Source organism: Limulus polyphemus, unplaced genomic scaffold, assembly GCF_000517525.1.
Source record: "Limulus polyphemus unplaced genomic scaffold, Limulus_polyphemus-2.1.2 Scaffold957, whole genome shotgun sequence".
NCBI classification, from domain to species: Eukaryota; Metazoa; Arthropoda; class Merostomata; order Xiphosura; family Limulidae; genus Limulus; species Limulus polyphemus.
In genome coordinates this window covers 183,973-207,160 of record NW_013666567.1, presented here as the reverse complement: position 1 = coordinate 207,160, position 23,188 = coordinate 183,973, and the positions used below count along the sequence as shown (strand labels likewise).

At 33.1% G+C, this 23,188-nt stretch overlaps 1 protein-coding gene across 5 annotated transcripts in view; it reads right to left on the bottom strand.

The window, feature by feature from the left end:
- The window catches only part of LOC106461432 (AN1-type zinc finger protein 2A-like), a 126,557-nt gene that overhangs the window by 22,861 nt on the left and 80,508 nt on the right, over positions 1-23,188 (bottom strand). For 3 of the 5 annotated variants that reach the window (XM_022388394.1, XM_022388395.1, XM_022388396.1), the window contains 4 exons: positions 12,753-12,795; positions 11,461-11,641; positions 10,092-10,136; positions 3,827-3,942 (listed from right to left, as the gene is read on the bottom strand). In XM_022388394.1, coding sequence (XP_022244102.1) covers positions 3,827-3,942; positions 10,092-10,136; positions 11,461-11,641; positions 12,753-12,795 — 385 coding nt within the window. Of the gene's footprint in view, positions 1-3,826; positions 3,943-10,091; positions 10,137-11,460; positions 11,642-12,752; positions 12,796-21,997; positions 22,271-23,188 lie in introns of those variants that run through there. The other 2 variants (XM_022388392.1, XM_013921252.2) reach the window with 2 other exon arrangements.

Genomic DNA, 23,188 nt, shown 5'->3' with positions numbered 1-23,188 from the left:
TAGGATTTTAGGTTGTATGTACAGAAATATTGAATACAAGTCTAGAGAGGTTATAATTTCATTGTATAGGTTAAGCCAAATTTAGAGTATTGTGTTCAGTGTTTGTTTGTAATTAAGCACAAAGCTACACAATGGGTGATATGTGCTCTGCCAACCACGGGTATCGAAACCCAGATTCTAGTATTGTAAGTCCGCAGACATACCGCCATGCCACTGGGGGCTTGTGTTCAGTGAGCTCCTTACGTAAGCAAGGACATTGAATTGCTGGACAGGGTTCAGAGGGGGGTTACTAGTGAAGCAATTGGATATTTTTGAATTGCTTCAGTATTTTTAGCATTTTAAAAGAATTTAAGAAAGAAGTTATAACAATTCTCTGAGTTTTCAAGTGAACATATACATGAAGAAATGGTGTAAAAGATGCCTATATAACAAAATAAGGTCAAGAGCTTGGAAAGTACAGCTAGCTGGTTAAGTGATATTCAGAATCACGAGTTAAGATTCATAAAAAATGAGAATGTTGAGAAAAATGCTAAACAATAAGTTTGACAGTGATAAATTACTAATGCCTAGTAGTACAATAAAGGTTACTAAAACGTTTATGATAACATCTCAAATCAGCGCTTTGATGCGAGATCTGTTACTCCAGACCAGTGTAATAGTACAAGTACAAGAGGCAACCGGAGCACTTTCCATCACAGCAACCAATTACTTGAGAGTTTTGGTTCTTGTTTTATAATAGCCTGAGAAGTTGCAAAGATTGACCAATAAGGTGTTAGAACTACTTGCGAGTAGTTAGGAATACTATTTGGAAGATCAAAAGAATACAAAGAAAATATGGTTTAAAAACTCATGTTTGGAGCTAAAAATCAGTTATCTCCATGAAGAATTGAGAGTTCTCTCCAGAAAGAATTGAGATTCTCCCCAGAGTAACTGATAAGATAGAAGCTATGAAGGTTTCTCAACTGCGAAGATTTACCAGATCAACTGTGTTCTAAGTAATGAAACTATTTCTCTCTTAATCAATTAATGTGAATTGGACAGACTCTAAAGAAGAATATAAAAGCTAAGAAACTTGGTGTTAGGTATGAGTTATAAGTATTAGTGTTGTTAACCCAAATGTATTTTTCTTTTATAAAGAGTTAATAAATGATTAAAGAAGTGTATTTTATGTTAAGAAACTTAAATAAATTTGATGTATTGTTTTTAACATCAGTCTCAGGATCAGTTTCTTTAGTCTAACCATAAATCTCCTCGAGTTAGGGACTTGTGAGCTCCACTCGCCACTGCAAACCTCAAATAAATAAATTTGGTGTAATCTACAGTATAGTCGAAACTCCAACGACTAGTCCTAAGGGTGCTGTCCATTACACTAAAATGGTGCCTGAGATGGAGGGGTTGAGATCTCTCAAATTGTTTTCTCTTGAAAAAAAGAAGAGTTAAAGGGGATTTGATTGAGGTGTTTAAGATTGTAAAGGGAATTGATAGTGTTGATGTATCATCTTTTTTCATATTTAACAGTGAGAATAGTAGGACTAGGGGACACAAATATAAATTTTGTCAAGGTAGGAGTCATCTTCAGCTAAGACAGTTTTATTTTTCTAGCAGGGTGGTTGGTATTTGGAATGGGTTGCCTTTGGATGTTGTGGAGGCAGTAAATTTAAGTGAGCTTAAGAGAAAGCTTGATAACTATATGAATGATAAAGGCTGGCTTTAAGATTTTTTTTAATTTATGTATTTAATAGTTTTAATTTAGGTTAGAGAATGGGACAGCTGAGACTGACCAATAGATCCCTTAATTGTTGTTCCAAAACATTATGTTATGTAAGAAAATTACAAAAATTTTGGAATACCCACTCTGTAATACAAGGATAAAATCCTGTTTTCCTTGTGATCAGTAAGCAAAAATTATTTGTGGATTTTGTGAAGTCACTAAAATATTCACTACTTACTGTTATTAAGTTTTCAGGTTCCTTCTTCTATTTAAGGCTAGGTAAAAATGGTAGTTTGATCATTACTTGAAATATTCTATTTCTACCACTTCCTTATTATTACTAAAATAATCCAATTGATCATAAACAAATTCCTCACCTATTCCTTCCATCATAATTATGTTATTGTGTATTCAAAATTTTTAGTGTAAGTGTATACAGGGACGTGGCATGTATGTGACCTTTGCAATGCTAATAAAAAGGAAAATCACAGAGTGTAAAAGCTCTTATAAATAAACGTTAATGGTTTCTTCATTTGAATCAAAACTATTAAAAAAAAGTAATCTATGGCTGCATGTACAAGTGTTTTCCAAATCACATAGTTAGAGCTAGATCAAAATTGCTCATTATCTTAGATGAAGCGCAGATTTATCTAATCAACTGCAAGTACAACAAATATGCTATTGATTTTATAAGAAGTAATTTGAAAAATGACAAATTTGAGAACAGTTTCTTATACAACAGACATAAAGAGAGAGTGACAAGGAAAAGCTGCAGATGCAAAGAGTTGCTTAAAATGACAATTAATCTAACATTCCAAAGAAAGCAAGTCCAAAAAAAATATTCTTAGAAAAACTTTCTATTGCAGTGATGCCTACATGTGAAGAAATATCACAATCTATTTCTAGTCATTCCTCTCATTTTGGCAGATGATAATCTCTACCAAATTTCTTAAATCAAAGTTGAGTTTACTTTCAGACATCAATCACTAAATTTGATTGTTACTATATCATTCAAAATTAGAACTATCAGACAAGGTACATCAGATACTAAATAAAAAAAATATATATTCAGGCTCAAAAAAACAATTCAAAGATGTTCATGAAAGATGCATACAATGTTCTGTAGTTTTAAAAACACTTCTAGTTTGTTTAATACCATTCACTAACAAAATGATCCTAATAATGATTTGGAAACTTTTAGCATCATTATCTATATAAATAATATGCTTGCATTTGTCCTTCTGGAACTTTTCTCGCAAAATCCTCGATCTAACATTGTAAATCTCATATCTTTAGAAAGGCGTTTGTCCAAAGAGTCTAGATTGCATATCTGCTTTTCAATTCAGAATCACCTTACCTGTTTTTAGCTGGCACAATGTCATTGTCACCACATGACAACTGGCTTTGATCTCAACTTTTGCTTTTTTTCTTATTTGCATAGTATATCAAACAAACAACACTTAACCTGCATGTAATTTCTTAAAATACACTAAATACAATGCCTATGGGCTTTTTCAACTTATTTAGGTATCAAATTTGCATGCACATTTCATTTAAAACCATATGCTTATCACTTTGTGAACACACATTCAGAAGTTTCTACATATTCAGCTAAGTTTGCCTTCATTACAACTTTACATTTACAAGAACTTAACTTTGGCTCATTTCATAGACTGTTATAAACACCTTTTTTCTTTAGTACAGGTTTTATTCTTCATTTTTGTGAGTTTCTTTGTTTCAACTCGTAAAACCATGTCATACACTGAATGCTCAAAACTGTTTCATACTCTATTATAAATATCAATACTTTAATTTATTGTTTACCTTACATGTAGTTTTATTAAATAAAACTACGTATGTGTAGATTTATTAAGTTATGTCTACATGAGGTTGTTCATCTGACTTTGTAAAATATTTTCAAATAGACCAGGATTTTTTCAATCTTAACACATAATGCCTGTAAGAAAGCATAGCTTAAATGTCATGTGTGAAAATGATAGAATAAAGAATTTTCAAGCAAAGAGCATCAAGACTACCTCAAATGTTTTGCAGGTCGTGGCTAGTGAAAATATAGTTCTTAAACAATAAATTTTTATTTTATTCGCTTAAACTTACTCTGTTGGTGATATAATATGACTGGTCCTTTGAAACCCTTCACATTTATGATCTGCTGGATGGCGATGTTTCAAACAAAAGTTTTGCTTACATTGACTACAGATTACAGGAATAAGCTGAAATAAAAAAAATATTCTGAGACATTAAGTCATAAATTAGTGCTAACAAACTCAACTGAAGTGGTAAAAAGCATTAACAGTGTTTTTAAAGCAAAGCAAGAGTTTATACAACACTTAAGAAATATATATGGCACACTTATAAAACTTCAACACCTGTACATTTACAAACTACTTAAGTCAGGTTTTGTGCTTATATATTACTATAAGATTTTGAAGATAATAGATACTTCTACTATACACCAGTTTCATCAATAATAAAGCTTTCTAAAAACAAGATAGAAATGTTAAGAAAGACAAAATAAATAAAAAATGGTCAAAACACCTACTTGTCAGGCAGCATTGTTGGTTTAAATCCCACCCATTCACAGTTTTCTGAATAAAAATCTATAATTTAATAGAACAGTGTGCTGTGCCTCCCTTAAAATTTCTTAAACACAGTAATTTATCATAAAAGTATGAAACGTAATGGAACATTTTAATAGAATATCTTAAATTTTATACAACAGATGAAAAGTTAAATGAAATCTAAGTTCCTATTAACTGTGCAGTTGCTATGACTTAAGTTTTAACTTCAATGGTTGAGATGGGCACTTAATTGATCAATAACCTTTGAGTATTGCTTACAAAGATTAATGTCACATAAAATAATCAATTAATTCAAATTATGACTAAATCAATTAATGTCACAAAAATTATCAACTAATCAAAATTAGTTTCCAGTTATTACTGTTTTCAATTATTCCAGCAAACAAAGTAATCAAAATATTGCCATTATTTCTTATCATTTTTGATTAATTCAAAGTTGTTCATCTTAATTGAGAAATGACTCACTAAATAAGCTACTCAAACCTAATGTTTATGATTATTCCGACTATCCAAGTCTTGTGCGAGAATAACTGATTGTCCAATGATTAATTATCAAATTCCATTAATCACTCAGCTCTTGTTGGAAAGTACTTGGTAGGACTTTTAAGCAATCACAGTCGTTTACAAATTAAACAGCCCATTAACTTTAATTCAGTATGTTGTATTAAAATGAATATCTTAATTCAATCACAGCTGCTCAGAAATACATATCACTGAATAATACGGTACAAATTATTTTTGGGGTAAGTTCCTCAAACAAAAACTATCATTAAACCACTTGACATTTCATAATTAAGGTGGTTTTAGTACCTGTTGTTTTTAGGAACTTGTTTTCAAAGTTTAATAAAATCTCAGTTTAACTTTTTATGTAAAAAAAATTACACAACTACACTGACAGTACAGCATTAATTTCTGAAAAAAATCTAAAAAAAGAAAATGACCTTATAAATTGAAAATGTAACCATTAATATAAAAGTTTAAAACATGACACCCTTAAGCTAACCTAGAAATAAGTGAAAGAGTGATATACTGTAGTAATATTAACAATTTTTTCACCTACAATAAAGTTTAGCTCACTTGTTAAAAGACTCACCTGGTGTACAAGTGGTCTCAGGATCAAATCCAAGGAAATAAAACAGAAACTGCTAGAAGATAAAGTGGTACCCAACATGGGGTTTGTTTTTGATAGTGGAATTTTAAGTAGTTGGCAAGTCAGTAATGTTTCTTACCAATGCAAAGAAATTCTGATTGTTATTCAAGACCTTAGTGTGATGAAACAGATAGTGAATTGACAAATAGTTGAGTTTTTTAAAGTATGCCTGATGGATCTTATACTATAACAAAACAATATTACCAACTGGTAATAATGGTTGAGGCTGGAACTCAGGGTAATGCTGAAGACATTGTATTTATCAAAATATAGAAAAAATGTAGAAAAAGTTGCTTGATAGTATTATTGATACTATTATTATTATTACTATAAGTAATATGCTAAAGCAAAAACTACTATTTCTTAAATGTAACACTGATAAAATACAAAGAATCAAGAACTTCTAGCTGTTTGACAATCTGAAATGCGTGGTTGTAAAATGTAAATTTCTGGAAGATGAGAATACCACAACAAAGCAAAGAGCAAAACTACTACAGAACTATGATAATTCAACTATTAGATTAATTGACGCTCTTGAACTATATGGAAGACTAGACCATTTGAAAATTTCTAGGGTGCTATTCACTGAAAATGAGGATATGAATGAAATTGTAAAGAAAGTTGCACACTGATGCCAGGGGATACTAATACAGTTCATAAACTCCCTAAGCCTAGATCAGGTGGTATACCATTTATTACAGTAAAATCTGTACACTGTAATACTAAAACAAACATTTTAGGCAGGCAGGAAACAAGCTAGAACTGTGTATGTACTTAGTTATTCATCTTATCAGAAAATACTCTTAAGTGAAAACCTCATGCAAACAAGCATGAATTATATTATCAGTGTAATTTATTAAAAAATTGGAAGAACATAAAAAACTTGTGGACCAGATTTGTTAAAACTGTAAGAAATGACACAATTGAGATATTACCAATTTCGTCTGTCGCTGACCTGTTTAGATTTTAAGTAGCAAATTTTGACAAATGTGATACAAGATTTATCTGCTTATTAACTGATTAGTTATCCATATTCTCAAAGTTTGAAAACAAGTAAAGTTAACTAGAATTGCATTTACTGTGATATCTGTTATCACTGGTGTCACTTGAACTGTACTCATTTTCTATAAATTAATTCAAGAGTTTTACTATTTCTAATGAGCAATGCTTTAGTAAAAAATGCATTGATAGTATATTACCATTTCAGGTTACTGATAATGATGAAATATAAATTTTCAATATTGTAAGAGATATCAGTAACTTAACTAATCTACCTTGTTTACTGAATGTCCCAAAGCATGACAATTAAAACCCTGACCACTGCATCAGTAATACAAAACCGAAAATTTGGCTGAAGTATTTCAGAAAAATGACTTATTTATTAAACATTTTAACACATGGAGTGTCAGTAAAAACTTACTAGAAATGAAAAAATATTCCATAAAGTTCCATGCCTTTCTGAAATAATTGCTATTTCTGAATCTAAACTTAATGATAATATTAATTACAGTATAGATACATGGTGAGATGGGGTTAATTATTCTCAAAAATTTTAAATTGAATACTATGCAAGACATTCAGTTAATTTCTAATTGTGAAAATGTAAGAGTTGAACTTCAAAGTGAACAAAGAATTTAAAAAGATTGTAATTGCAATAATACATTGTCATCCAAATCATTCTATAGAGCAATCTGAACAACAATTATATTCAAAAAATTAATATTATGTTATATTTATGGTGAAAAATATTGATTTTCACAAGTCTGATACTAATAATCACATCAGTTGTTACTTAAATACTGTTTTTTTTTCTGGAAGATGTATTCCCCTATTTGCTAGACCAATTAGAATCATATCAACAAGTCACAATTGATCATATCTGTACCAACAATGCTCTTAAATCAGATTACAACTGGTATAGCTCATGATGCATCTAATGAACAACCAATATTTGTTCTGATTAAATCTTTCAAGTTATTCAAATATTCTGGGATATGAGAAAATTAAAAGGAAGATGAATATAATGAAGACTTATTGTTCACTTAATGTAAAAATAGGTGGTATAAATGAAGCCATTAAAGAACTTTATTCTTCTATTTCTGTAATGGAATGTAGCTCTAAGAACAATAACAAGGAAATAAAATAGACTTAAAAACTAAGCCATGGATAACTAGTTATATTAAACTTTATCAAACCTTGACATAAACTGCATCAAATATACTAGTGACATGGCAATTAAAAAAAAAACAGCAACAGATTTTAATAATTACCGAAATACACTCAATCACATTAATGAAATTTCTAAAAGATCATGTTACAATAAATATTTAACAAATACTAAAATTGATATAAAAAAAGAAGCTGGAAGCCTATTGTTACGACAGCGGAAGTCACGAGACACTGGGAGCATGCATGCTGGGGTTTTTAGAAGGATCATGATTTATTGAGGAACCCCACGAATAACCGAGTGTTTGCCAGGCACCCTCTTTTTTAGTATATAAGCCCAGCAAATAAAACCAGTGATAAAAGAGATATAGATAGATTGAAGAGATAATTAATTGAGTCAAGCAAACAGTAGGCACTGTAAGTAAAGTGTGTGAATCACTGCGATTTATAGCGTGTGTTATAAAGGTTGTTAAGTCTAAAGTGACTGTGGAAATTCTGTGTATTACAAAAAGTTGTATCAAGAAAGAATAAACTAGTTTTAATTAAGAAAGGACTTGTATCGCTGAAGTTCCTCGAAAAGAATTTATACCGGAAATTAACAAATGACCAGATATGTACCATTATTAATAAAACAATTAAGATTAAAAATGATGTTTGTTTGTGTGTGCACGCACGCACCTAGGAACAGTTTATTCAAATAACACAAAATTAATTATTACTACTCCAGCTGAAATTTGTAGTATTTATACTTACTCTAGGAAAAAATATGGCATTATTACTAGAAACCTCAACCAGTGGATTTGAAAGTTTTCTTTATAAGGCTACAGGCCTTTAAGGCACACTCAACAAGGTTATTAAAATTGTTCGTTGTTCCAGCTTCTAGTCTGTGTGATTTATATGACAACTGTTTAGTAATGGGTCATTACACAATTGTCTTGAAGATAGTTAAAGTAATTTCTATACTTACATCAGATTGTATGCATACTATATCTAATTATAAGCTTATCCCCTTTTTGTAAAGTTCTTTTAAAAGTTAATTTATGCTAGAATGGAATCATTTAACAGTTAATACTATTATAAACAAATATCAATTTGGCTTTTATAAAAAAATTACTCTACTGTTCTTGCAGTGTCAAAGATTTATGATATATTACTGAAATCTTTTGATTCTGGTAAGGTGACTTGTGTTTGTTTTAGACCTAGCATAGGCCTTCAATACTGTGAAAAATAACATTTCTTGTTTAAATATATCATTATGGTATACAAGGTGTTGCTTTGAATATATTTAAAAAGTTATCTAAATAAAAAAGAAGATAAACATCGGCTAATACTTTCAGTCTGATAGCTGACATATAATTTGTGGAGTTCCATATGTATATACCTTAGAAACATTTTTATTCTTTACTTATATAAACAATTTAGCATATGACAATTCAATATAACATTAGACTATATGGTGATGATACTAACATATTTATGACTGGTAATAACTTAATGGATTTATAACATGGAAATATTTAATATAGATAAATGATGTTAGCAAATAAACTTTCTATAAACTTAAATAAAACTAAATACATTAATGTTATATAAAAAATAAATACATTCATTTTGAAATGAAAATTAAAATACGTTAAATATCTGGGAGTCATTAGTGAAAATAAATTAAACTGGAAACAACATATAAAGGTTATTAGTACTAAATTGTTAAAACCTACTGGTATTACATCGAAATTGGGGTAGTATGGCAAGTATGAAATTTTACTGATGGTTTATACCCTTCTATAATCCTAAATTAACTGTGCAATTATGAGCTAGAATTCAGCTAATATTAGAAACCTATATCCAGTCAATATTTTTCACAGTAAAATCATAATATGAAATTTGGATCACAGATGGACCATGCAACACCATACTATTTGGTTTCAAATATCCTGAAAATCAGTGATGTTTGTATATTAGAATTAGCAAAATTTATGTATAAATTTAAAAATGTTCTAATTTTCAAAAATTAGTTTTTCAAGACCATGTTACAAGGCTAGCTGCTTCAAATAGTTTTCATCTGGCTAGATGACTTACATATTTAGGTCAAAGGTCAGTTATTTTACTTCTTAAATCTCTTAAAGGAATAATATGTTAACACATATTTACTAGTTATTTTTATGTTTCATGTAATGTAACAACACAAGTTTATGTAGAGTTCAGTTTAAATAATCATTGAAAGTGTGGTTGACAACATAACCATTTGGTCTTGTCACCATCTTGCACTTAAGATAATTAATGGTAATCATTACAGTAATTTTGTTACTTCCTCATAAATGCAAATAAAAATTTTGTTTTTGTGCTTTGATAACTTCATAATGTCATCTAATTTTATTACAGACATTGTTGCTTTGTTTTTACAACAGAACATTTCCTGTCATCAAAGATGCTGTCAGTACATAAAGTAACATACATCACTTACCTCCTTTTGTTTACAACCTTTAAGAGAACACCGATTTGTATAGATCTGAAAATAATACATATTAATAACAAAATTGATTTCTATCAAAACTTGCTTAGATAAGTAAAACCATAATCATATTATTTCATATTAAAAATAAACATTTAAAAACTTTGATAATACAAAAGCTAAGACATCTTATTCTTAAAATTGAAACAGTACATCTTTACCCAATCTCCAAAAAAAATTTTAGTATTTTGATTCTGATTTATGTAGGTAGCTTGTTTGATCAGAAGTTAATATTAATAAATGTTACAATAACAGTTAACATTCACATACTTACTCATGTGTGTGTGTGTGTGTCAATTTCTATAGAAAAGAACATTACTAAAAATGTAAAGAAAAGAAAAAAACATTACAATATTTTGAGAGTAATATAGTTTTCAGTCACAGTTAAAAATAGTATGAAAAGATATATGTTGTACATGTGTTAAGCCTATAACAATATATATGTTCAGATGTAGTAACCTATTTGTATGACCAACCCAGGATCAAACTTGAGCCTCCAACCACACCAAGCAAGTACTCTATCAACTACATTAAAGGGGTAAACCACAAGCTAATACTAGTAATGCCCTTGTAAACAATCAAACTACTACATTCTTCCTCTATCACAAAAATGCCTATCCTTGCCATTGGCCTTATCTCAGAAAGACCACGAGCTAAGACAACAATTTTTGTGGCAATTCAACATTTGTATAATCCATGAGTGGAATTCAACATGGAACCACTCACATTACAAATGACTGCTCTACCAACTGATCAAAAGGGTTATCCCACTATGTAGTATTAGAAGGGCACTTTCTAACAGTTGAATCTACTTTATCACACAGAATATTGATACGACAGCGGAAGTCATATGACACTGCTGATGAGTTTCTCGAATGATCGGGGAAGTCCAAATGTGTTCAAGATGCCCTCTTTGTTAGTATATAGGCCTGGCGAAGAAAGCCAGCGGAGTTAATGAATGAACAGAGAGCAGTAGTTACTTTGAGTTCCGTGTAATTTATGATTCTGTTAGTTTCGAGCTAGTGAGTCGTAAAGTGTTTTTGCACTCGTTGAGAGCGAAGTTATCGAGATTGTGAATCGCTGTGATTTATAGCGTGTATTATAAAAGTTGTTAAGTTTAAAGTGACGAGAAAAATACTGATTGTGGAACTTCTGTGTACTAAAAGTTGTATCGAGGAAGAATAAACTGGTTTAATCAAGAAAGGACTTGTATCACTGAATATCCTCGGAAAGAATTTCTACCGGAAACAAACAAATAAGCAGATACGTAACAATATTATATTTTACAAGCTTTATAAAAATCAAAGCAAAAAGTACACACTTTTCTTTTAGCAGCAGGATCAGACAAGCAGTCCCTATCAATATGTTCTCCAACTGTAATGTCTGGTGGCTCTCCACGTTTCACTGAGACTGGCTTATTACACAGTGGACAGACAGGAACTTGAACATCCTTCTGGTATGCTTTTTCACAATTATGCTGACCATAAGGAAAATGGTCTTTACTAAGAAGTAACATAAACCATAGCTTTTATTAGTCGCAATCACGTACAAAAACATAATGTTATTGTTATCAATATGCGTTTACTTAAAAATTTATAAATAAAAGTTTTGTAAAAACAAAATAAACAATATCACAAAGACATAAAATGTTTTTACAAATATCCCTCAAAACATACTTGTATTTGTTATTTTTCAAAACAAAGAGAAATTCAGAGAACTGACTAATTGGAAATTATAAGTGTATTTCATGGTGATTATTTTACTTTCTCATTCTCATGCCAGTACAGCATTTAAAAACACGCAACAATAATAAAATCAAATTGAAATATTAACACAAAGATCTAATTTACTTAATATATTTTGCTTCAGAAATAACATTTTATTAATGCTAGTTTAGATGATTGTTGGCCAAATCTAGACAATCATATATCATATGTTACTTTTAAGACTTCTAAATATTTCCTTTCCTTCCTGTGGTAGATTAGTTGGGCAACAAAAATCTTCATTTACTGGATCTGATGCAGACACTTAAAAATTTCTTGGCAAGTTGGCAACTAATAAAGGAGTATCAATGATCTTAAGGATAAGTGATTTTAATTTATGAATATTTCATTCGTCAGGCTTTTTCCTGTTGCTGATTTTGCTTCTTTAAACAACAAAGGGATTTGGTAACTGAGTATAGTTTCTTAAAGAATAGTAAAACATTGTGCAAGGAAATTTCCATATGTATCATACTGTAGAGTTAATTCTGCTATAGCATTCCTATTACTTGGACTTTTTACATTTCGTAAATTCTCACTGATTTTTAATCTTGAATTGTTCAACCCATTTTTACACTACTTAAGTGTCAGAGCATTTTAGTCAATCAATTAAACACACTTAAACATATGATTATAATTTTTGAAGTTAACAATACATGTACATATGTGTATACCTTATCCTACTGTGTAAATGGATCAGTAATTAACTGTTAATTCTTATGATGGTCAAACATACTTTGTTATTATGTATTCATCCTTATGTAACTTTCCAACTTAACTCATAAAAAACAATAACATGAAATTATTAACTTCAAGCACATAATAATGTTTACAAAAAGTTAATATGACTTACCAAAATATCTTACTACATGCATCACACTTCATTGGCAGGAAATCTGGAAGATATCTTAGAAGTTAAAATTTTGTTTACATGTGGCACAATTCAATATATTTTTTTTAAATTTCAGCTTAAATGTAACACTTCACATCTATATAATTATCAAGACAAAATTTAAGAGAACTAACTGCATAAACCATGCTAATCTCATCAACAGGCAAACAATGTCACAAATTCATAAATATAACAGGAAAAAGCTTTTGTAAAACAAAAGTTATAATTTTCCTATACTGAAAATGTATTTCACAGATATAGCTGTTCTTGTTCAGTGTTGCCCTTTATATGCAAAAACGTTTTCACATTCCACAAGCCTTGAACTCCCATGATCAACATGGTTCAAATGCATCTCGCATTTAAATTATCATGCAACAATCTTCCACTAATATGAGTGCAACACACCCTCCTGATGCATGTAACTCCCTCTGTTCAGTTCTACTGAACTATCACTTCTAGTTTTTGCAAAAGATAGGAGTACCAGTTTTCAATGGAGAGGAAGGGTGGGAAATGTGACAAGAGGTAAGCACATATCGGAATATTATAACTTCCATTATGGTTCATTACCTCCACTCACATATATAGCTAGAATCTCACATTGAACAGGTGGAGGGACCAGTGCAAGGGAAAGAAAGAAGCATCAACAAAAGTGTCCAAAGAACACCTAAAAGGGGGAGATCCTTACAGTAGAGGATCATATGTGGGAGACCACACCAGTTTTGTAGGAGGTATACTCTACACCCAGGAAGAGAAAATGGTTAAATTGTGATCCGATTCACCTGATATTGGAATCTCAATCCCTTTGTTGACAGTAATGTGGGTGAGAGTAAAAAAAAATTTACCCCAAGGTGTAGAGTGACTAGGGTGCAAGGGACTGTACATGGCAAGTCAACTGCATCCAAAACCCAGCCACCGGGAACTTAGCTTCATGTGGGGGTAGGGTGAGAATCATACTGTTGGTAAGTCAACAGCAATCCAAAGCCCAGCCATCTGGTGGAGGGAGAAAAGAGGATCATACCATCTTCATCTTAAGTTAAGCAGACCGGAGGGAGATATCACACCACTGATCTGTGAATGGGGCACCTAATAACAAAGTGATAAAGTGTTTTACCGATCTGGGAATCCAACATCTAAATGACTGGAATAATAAAAACATCCCAGTATTGTGAAATATCCCATTCAAAACCAATCAGACAGGAACCACCCCAGTGCAATAACATTCTCAGTATATGAAAATCATTGATAGTGCATGAGGAAGAACTGTATTAACCTGTATGTTCATCCACCATGACCCACAGTATGGTAGCAGTGAACACGAGTCCAATTGAGTGAGAAAACAGAGACATCTGTAATACATGTGTGAGGACTTATGTTGATTGGTCCAGCTCTGAAACCGAAACCCAGCTACTGGGAACCAACATCCATGTGGGGTAGGATGAGGAATCCCAATCAAAGAGGAGAAATAAAATTTTGACGGTTCACTCCAAAGCTATAACATTCCCTCAGATAAACCCATTCAGAGATGGAGTATCAGATTGGAGAACATATCATCTACACCAACAGAACAACACTGCCCCACTCTCAACTGAATGGATTCAGTATTGTTTGCATCATATATATCAATCACATTCAGGAAAATGCCTCCATGGTCCACTACTCCAGCAGCTTGGAATTGAAATGTGGTAAGAAAAGAAAAGCGGGGAGAAAACAAGGTGCAGAGTCCAGAGGAACATCAACACTGAAGACAATGTAACAGGTGAACACAAAAACCTATTTTGAAAAGCAGACTGCTCCTGATTTATTCAATCTAAGGAGTGACACGGATAGGCAATTATCCCCTTCTGCTTTATCTATGAAGTCCATGGATTAGTACGGTCTGGAATGGGCATATTAATAAAGCAAATATTTTGCAAGGAAAACCTATGAGCAATCTTGCAGAACACCCCATCTCAACAGTGTACATTTAGTGGCCATGGAAATTATAATTGTTAAGTCAATAATGACCTTACAGCATGGATTTGACTAGTTTAAGTATACCTGGACAGGCACCACTTACTACAGAGCAGAAAAAAGGGACATGCCCCTGAAAAAGAAAAGGAATATATACAAAAGATAACTTACCCAGTCACAGCCCCACTGAAGAATGGCAGTAGGTGGAAGAAGATAATTTGACAAGGAAGAAACAGCTATCCCATGCAGGTAGTGAGAGATGAATGTATGTGGTGTGGTTCACATGCCAGATTGAAGAACTTCCTCCAATGGACGAAGGAGATGAGACACCAGGGAAAAGGTAAAGTGCCTAATCTGATCAGAATACAACTGGAGCAAATTACGGGAAGAAGAAGACAAGAAAAATTGAGCTAATCGAATTAAAAGCCAAGCCCAATTAGTAAGAGTGGAAGGAGAAAGGTCACAAACAGAGGACAGTTGCCATGGAATGAAGATGTGGGAATGGGCACCATGGAAGGAAGCCATGTAGGCAATAGAGCAAAGAAGAGCACATACGGGACATAGTAGTATACCTGGATTAGACTAGGAACATAGGTGGGAAATGAAAGGAAGGGACATCGGTGAGAAGGAGAAATTACCTCCTGAGTTGCCAAAGTTTTGGGAAGAAAAGATCAATCTGGATACGAACATACTGGATACATACATAATCTGGATTAGAACATACGTGGAATGATATAGTGAATGTGAAACATCGATGGCAAATAAACCCGACTGGCAACGTCCACAGGCCAGGAGGAGAAGGAAATAAGTCTTAGGGATAATTGAAAATTCAAACACAAGGACAGAGGTTCAAAGGGAGGTAAAGTAAAGCATTGAAGAACCACATTGACATCCCAATCTGGAAGGGCCACACCCTGAGGAAGTCAACTAATTCAGAAGGAAAGCAACAACAGTGAGAGGGAAGAAGAGGTAAAAACTTTATGGTACCAGAAAAAATGAAAAGTGTGGGAAAAACAGCCTGATAACCTGTGAATGAGGAGACAGAAGTCCCCTGATCAAACAGTTAAGTGAGGAAATCTGTAAGAAGAGGAATGGTGGGTCGAGCAAATGAAGACTCCCTACCAGAAGACCATTGGTAGAAAACATTCCACTTATGTTCATAAACATCTATAGAGGAAAGACATATAGAATGTGCTTAAAATGAAGGGCTCACCGTAACCAACCAGATCTCCTTATAAAGAATCGATTAAAAACCAGGCATGAGACAAATGGTGGGAAGGGGTGGATGAAATGTTGGTGACTGAGGTTAACATAGAAGGAATGAAGTAAGAGGAAGAGGTAATGTTGGGGCAGATTGGAGCTGGAGCAGCAACAGAAACTATGTTGGGCTGGCCAGTAACAAGCAATCAGGAGGACTTGACACAGAATAGTGTGGATGCTCAAAAATCACCCTGGGAAGGAGAAAGATAGGAGGATACACATAAAGTTATTTATTGGCCCAATCCTGGCTGAATGCATCGACAGCTAATGTGAGTGCATGAAGAACCAGAAACCAAAACAGAGGTAACTTGATATTGAGGGATGTGACAAATGCATCCAGGTGAGGAGTACCCCACTGAAGGCATAGCAAATGGAAAATGTCAGGATTGAGAGACCACTCCATCTGAAAACTTTTGTTCTGTTGGGAAAGATGATCCAGGACAAGGTTGAACGCACCTGGAACATGACACACAAAGAGAAAAATACTGAGCGTGGGGGCCAAAAAAAAGGAGATCCAAGGTTTGACCACAAATGGAACAAGAACAGGTGCCGCCTTGGTGATTGATTTAAGTTACCACCACAGAATTGTCAGAATGGATCATAACCAAACAATTCCTAGCACGATAAAGAAAATGATCCAAAGCATGATGTATGGCCAGAAGTTTCAGGATGTTGATATGGTAAGACCTCTCGGCCGGAGACCACTGACCTGAAGCTCCCTGCTGATCAACCCAAGCCCCCAGCCATGGAGGGAAGCATCCATGAAGATATGCAAATCTGGATGAAGGGAAGGAAGCAGAACATCCACCAATGTGTGGGCCTTGTCCAACCACCAATGCAGATTGTCAACAAGGGAAGGAGGAAAGAAAATAGGAGTATCCAAGGGATCCTGCGCAAGGTTCCATTGGTTGTGCAGAGTCCACTGAAGAGACCTCATATGCACTCAACCCAAGAGGTTAAGGGTTTCCATAGAAGACCACATTCGCAAAAGTAATAGCACTTCACAAAAAGTAACAGAGGGAGCAGTTAGAGCATGGAGAACTTAAAGATCCATCAATGGGGTCAAAAAAGGAGAAGGATGGGCCCAATTTAGATGAATGTTGAAAAATACCTCCAAGTGACTGAGATATTTGGTAGGTATAAGGAATTACTTCTGGACCTTGATTAACCAACCCACATGAGCTGCCTCCAAAAGAAGCAGATGAGTGTGATGGGCAGACTCCCATTTGGAACAAGTTAACAAAAGCCAGTCATCCATGTAATGGTGCAAGTGCAACCTCCGAGCATGCGTATGTTGGGCAAAAGCCTTGACCACTCAACAAAAGACATATGCGTCCAAAACAAGCCAGAAAAGTAGGCTGCAAAATTGATACACTACCCCGTGATGAACAAACCAAAGCTAGCGCTTCGACTGACAAGATGTAGGAATATGCAGATAAGCATTCAAGATGTCTGCCTTGACCATCCATAGACCTGGAGAAAAGGCCCACCTCATAAAGTGTGGAATAACCAGAAATTGATTGAGGTGGAACAGATCAATCATAAGCTGCCAGTCTCTGGTTTTCTTGGGTACCACAAACAGCTTGAAATAAAAATCTGGAGAAGGATGAGGTACAGGTTTGATGGTTTTCTGGGAGAGAAGATTGTGTACTTGCTCAGACAGACATTTGGTGGTAGGATCCCGAGGCAACAGAAAGGATATGGCTACCCAAGATAACGAAGGAAGTGGATAATATCCAAATAACCCAAATATCTGTTGTGAAATCACGTAACAAGGGAACAAAATTGGTCAAGCGAGCCCCCAATGGGTAGACACCGATACTGTTGGAAACTTGTCCATTTGTGTCAAATAATACAAGTGGAAGAACTCCTGGAGGTAGAAACCAGTAAAGCCTGGGAAGGAGCAGGATGGGAAACAGTAATAAGGGATTTCTAGGCTCAGAATGAAACAAATGATCAACCAAAGATGAAAGGGGTCAATTGCTGTCTCACTGATTACACATTGGATTCTAAAGTCTCAGGAATATCTCCTCTCAAAAAAACTATTGTAGAAAAGGGGCCATACATAAGTACCAAAAATATGTAGGTGGTAAATGAACTTAAGACAATACAGCATCTCTCCCCAGAAGATCCCAACAACAGAGAAACCACATGTGTAAAGAAAAAGCTAACAAAGACAAATGTGCCAACATGGAGACAATCAGAGTGGGTATCCCTCGAAAATCCCTCAGGATCTCAACGGAAATGAGGTGGATGGTGGGCAAGTACTGTAGGAGAGTTGATAGGGTAAGACTAAGACAGGAAAACTTGGTGTGGAATAAACGAACAGGATGATCATGGTTTGCCCACCCACATGGGAAAAATCGATTCCAACTGTTGAGAATCAAGAAACGGAAATTCAGCATGATGGTAGGCTAAAGCAAACTGATCTGAAGCCCATGGAGGGTCAGGCATGCTAACACCCTCATGCATCTGAGATACAAAATGTTCTGCATGAACCCTGATATCTAGAGAAGGGGGGAACACAAAATACTGAGAGGAGAAGTATCATGTAACAAGGAAGGAAGATGATTATAAGAAATTGGGAAAATTGATAAAACACCTGAGAAATCATGTCCAAAAAAAACTGCATTAAGCCTAGCTGATTCTGCAGTAGAGGCAAAGGACGTGGAGGGAAAAAGGCTGTCAAATTCCTCATCATTTCGAACAGGTTTGGCATGCTTAAAAGGAAACTGGGAAGGATCAGGAGAAAAAGATTGACTCACATAACAATCAATCTCTTGTCGAATGAGAGCCGATGATTTCATAGTCGAGTTACCTCCACCTGCACCTTGTGTAAGTATGCTGGTAGATTGTATTACCTGTCTGAAGTGGTAGCTTGGACTTCCGAATTCATTGTTAAAGATGAATAATTAAACACAATAGTGTTAGAATAAATAAATGAAAAACTTGAAAAAAAAAGTTATCCTTATGTTTGAAAAATGTGAATGAAAATTCCATTTCAGATTAAATTACAAAACATTTCAATCAATATTGAAAGAAAAATTCAGAAAATTTACCCAGTTTAAAAAAAACACGATTGAAGAGCACAATGAAAAACATCTTGACATGAGCACTGCCAAACAAGAATGATAGTTTAGTATAATCAAATAGAGGGAGTCACATGCATCAGAAGGGTGTGTCACATGACGATTTACATGCTAGGCTTGTGGCATGTGAAAAGATTTTTGCATGTAGAGGGCAGCACTGAACAAGAATAGTTATATCTGTGAAAGGAGGTACCATACTGTATCCAAAAATCTTAACTTAGATTTCTAAAGCTTATATCTATTGCTATATTGATATTCAACTCAGTATTTCTAATCTTTTTCAACACTCAGCAGACAAATCATAAGAAAAATGTAAGAGTAAATGCCATGACATCACAATTTATATGGCTGGAGGGATAGAACTGACTGGTGGGCTGAACAGAGTGCACTTCATGCTTGCATCTCCGAGTCTGTTTCATATTTTTTTTAACAAGTTTCTGAGCAATTGTGCAATCTTGTGTTCTTGAGGGGCACACAAACATACATAGCATGAAAAGTAGGATTTCTTCTCATAGATTTCCATCAGAGAAGGGATGCTTATAAGAGAATGGATTGCAACAGTGAAAAGATTTGCACCTTAATTGAGAAAGATGATCGCGTTTGCAGTCAGCATTTAATATCAGGTAAAAAACATTTAACTGCCACATTGTTGGGGAAACTTTGGTCATACCAGATGTAATAAAATTAAACAGATAAGAAAATTAATAATAGAATTTACTGTATTGATAGTATAATACAAATATGTCACTGTAAGCTACACAGTGAAATAGCATGAGTACTTGTATACCAACATTTAATTAAGAAAAAGGAATAATTAAACAAAAAGCTCAATTTTTCCTAATATTACATGTTAGAGGTATACCATTCACATGCAAGTATTCATAAATTTAAACCTACTATCTATTGTTTTATACAACTGGAACAATATAATAAAACAAAATGTGATCAAGCTTGAAATCATCACAAATTATTACAAGCTAAATCATTGAAAAGGTTATTATAACTTTTTTTATTCTGATATATTTAAAGTGGTAAATTTCACAAGAGCTTATATTTTCCAGACATTGAATGTCAAATATACGTCCAATGACAAAAGTGATAGGCCAAGTGCATAATAGTACACTTCTCATTACAACTCATTTTCCATATTCTGGCCCTTTACCAGGGCAGTCATGTTTTTTTTGGATAAGAAAAGCTTTGTCAACAGAATCAGCTCTTCCTAGCATTTTAATATCATTATATAGCAAATAGAAATATTCCTGTCTAAGAAGGTATTCATATTATTACCATATATAATAAATAACATACAGCACACCCTTCAGTGAATCCATTAGAATAAAAACACCTTTTTAAACTGTGCTGTGCTGTTTCATCAAACAGCACTATTTTGATGGTTATTTTAATTGAAAATACCAGTCCTACTAGTTACCACAAATCCACTTACTACAAGGTCAAATATTCTCAGCCAGAACTATACTGTAATTTCATTTGCAGAAACTATCATAATGGATCATTACAATGGAGATTAAACCATTTTATCAACTCATCACAGTACCTTTCATGTCTTTTACTAATATTTTATGTTGTTGAATAAATTTATTACTATTATTATGTTTCATTGCATTACCTGTGTTACATATATCCAAAAAAAAAAAAACATAGCAAAGTTATCTTATTCTCATTTTAAAGTTTCCTTATTGTAAAGTACTTCACTGCAAGGCAATAAAGCATATTTGTTCAAATTATATACATTCTTTGTGTCTTGTTTATTTGGCTTATTATTTGTTTTGTGGTAATAGTAGGACCCACAAGTACTCATAGGTACAAATTGTAATTAAAATCTAAATGCTATCTTCTAAATAATTTTGTAAATGCCTTCTTACAACAGATTTCTTCTAAAAATTCAACTTGAAATACTAAGTGTCACACTGTTTATCAGATATCACTATCCTAATGGTTGTATGTGGTACTTGAAATTGAACAAGAATATTTTCATATACTAGAAATTATACTAGAATAAATCTTAATAAAAAATATCGAAAAGTCGTTTTATTTTACGATGAGAATTCAATTAAAAAATGTCTACAAATACGTTTTTGTGTTATGTTACATTGAAAAGAAAGAGAAATGATGGAATGCTCTACTTTAATTAGTTCAAATTTAATCTCATTGCTTCTGCCTTTAATGATTCACCATCCATTGCCAAAACATATTATCAAATGACTGATACAAATGCAAGACATTGAGTGCACTTCTGATCTTTATGCTAGGAAAAAAACCAATTGTAAGTGTAACGTGAGATAAGACATGCCATATTTTACTCGATCACGGTTCAGTCACTATGTCATTATATTTATTTTTTAGACACTGTGTTTTAAAATTATTTCAGAAACAGCTTAAATCCACTTGGTACTTTTGTCCATGTCTGACTTTAACTTTAAGAATATGTATTCCCTCTCGTAATCTTTGGCCTTTTAATTTTATCCTATAAATTAGTATAACTATAAGCCTGATTTTATCACGATCATCACAAATTACAAAAATTAATGACTGAGCAGCTTATGTTAAACTTAAATTAACGAAGCTGAATAGGAAATTTGTATTTATTTTTTAGACAATGAAACTAACATTTTGAAATTTTTGTCATAGAACGCCTAAAATATTACCAGCTGTTTGGTAACAGCTTGATTTTACTTTCAAGTTTCAGAAAGAAACTACTCTGCAACTTTGCCATTTTCTTGTATAGGGAGAAGTTAGGCATAACCATAGTCACTACAATGACCGAGTATCATCAAATCGATATCATTATCAAATGAATATGTGTCAGTCACTAAAATAGAACAGTATCATTTCACACGTTTAGGTCATGAATGAAACATTTTTTACAAATTATAAAGCAAATATTACCTAGTTGGTTACATGTTAGATCTGTACAGTGTTCACCTAAATCAGGAAACTCCATGATTTTATGTAACCTCGTATAAGAACTAAAAATGAAATAACACAACGTCAAACTTCGTAAATGACCTTATTCCATTTACCAAACATAATCGCTAAAAGAAACCACGTGAATAATACAACAAATGACGGCATGGTGTCTATTACGCGAATATGACGTAATAACAATACTACTCGGTATTTGTTTAGGCTTTATAACGCTCGTAACTGAGGGGTATCGTACGTAGCATGTGTTTTTAGAACTTAAAATCGAAATTGAACCTGGTAACATTTTTTTACGTTTTATTCTACGTGAGGTGGAATGTCGACTCTTGAAATTACTCTTTAAACTGTAATTTAATAAATTTAGAAAGTACATATTGCTGAAGTCTAGGTAGATCGATGCAGCATATTACTCATATTTGCTATTTAGTGGTAACTGTTAGTACTGTCACTGTTGAAGTTGCTTTAAATTAAAATCATATAAGTAGATTTTTAATAATTTTATTATTAGCTTTATCATAATTCTTAGATAGTGATTTCTGTTGCAATTTATAGGTGAATGCTAATATCATTAGCCTAATTGTATGGGTTATGAATTGATGGCTTTTGTTTTGCCTTAATTTGATTTCTTATAACATTGTTACGACAGCGGAAGTCACGTGACTTTGGAAGCATGCACGCTGGAGTTTCTAGAAGGATCATGACTGCTCCTGGCAACTATAGTCTTTTCTAGGCGCCCTCTATTTTAGTATATAAGCCAGGCAAATAAAGCGGAGATATAATTGCAGATAGAGAGATATAGACACAGATAATTGAGTCAAATGAGCGGTAGTGCATGAATCATTGTATATTATAGCATGTGTTTAAGTTAAAATGACCATGGAAATTCTGTGTATTGCAAAGTTGTATTGAGAAAGAATAACTTAGTTTTACTTAAGAAAGGACTTGTATCTTCGGAAATGATTTTTACAAGTAATTAACCAAAGAACACAGAGGCGTAAAAAATTGGTGTCAGAGAGTGGTACAAAAAAAATGGAAACGAGAAGATCCTCGGGAAGAAGTTATACCGGAAATTAACAAACGACCTGAGGCGTAACAAATTGGTGTCAGAAGTGGGATAAAAAAAAAGAAGATGGAAACGAGAAGCTGCAAATCAAA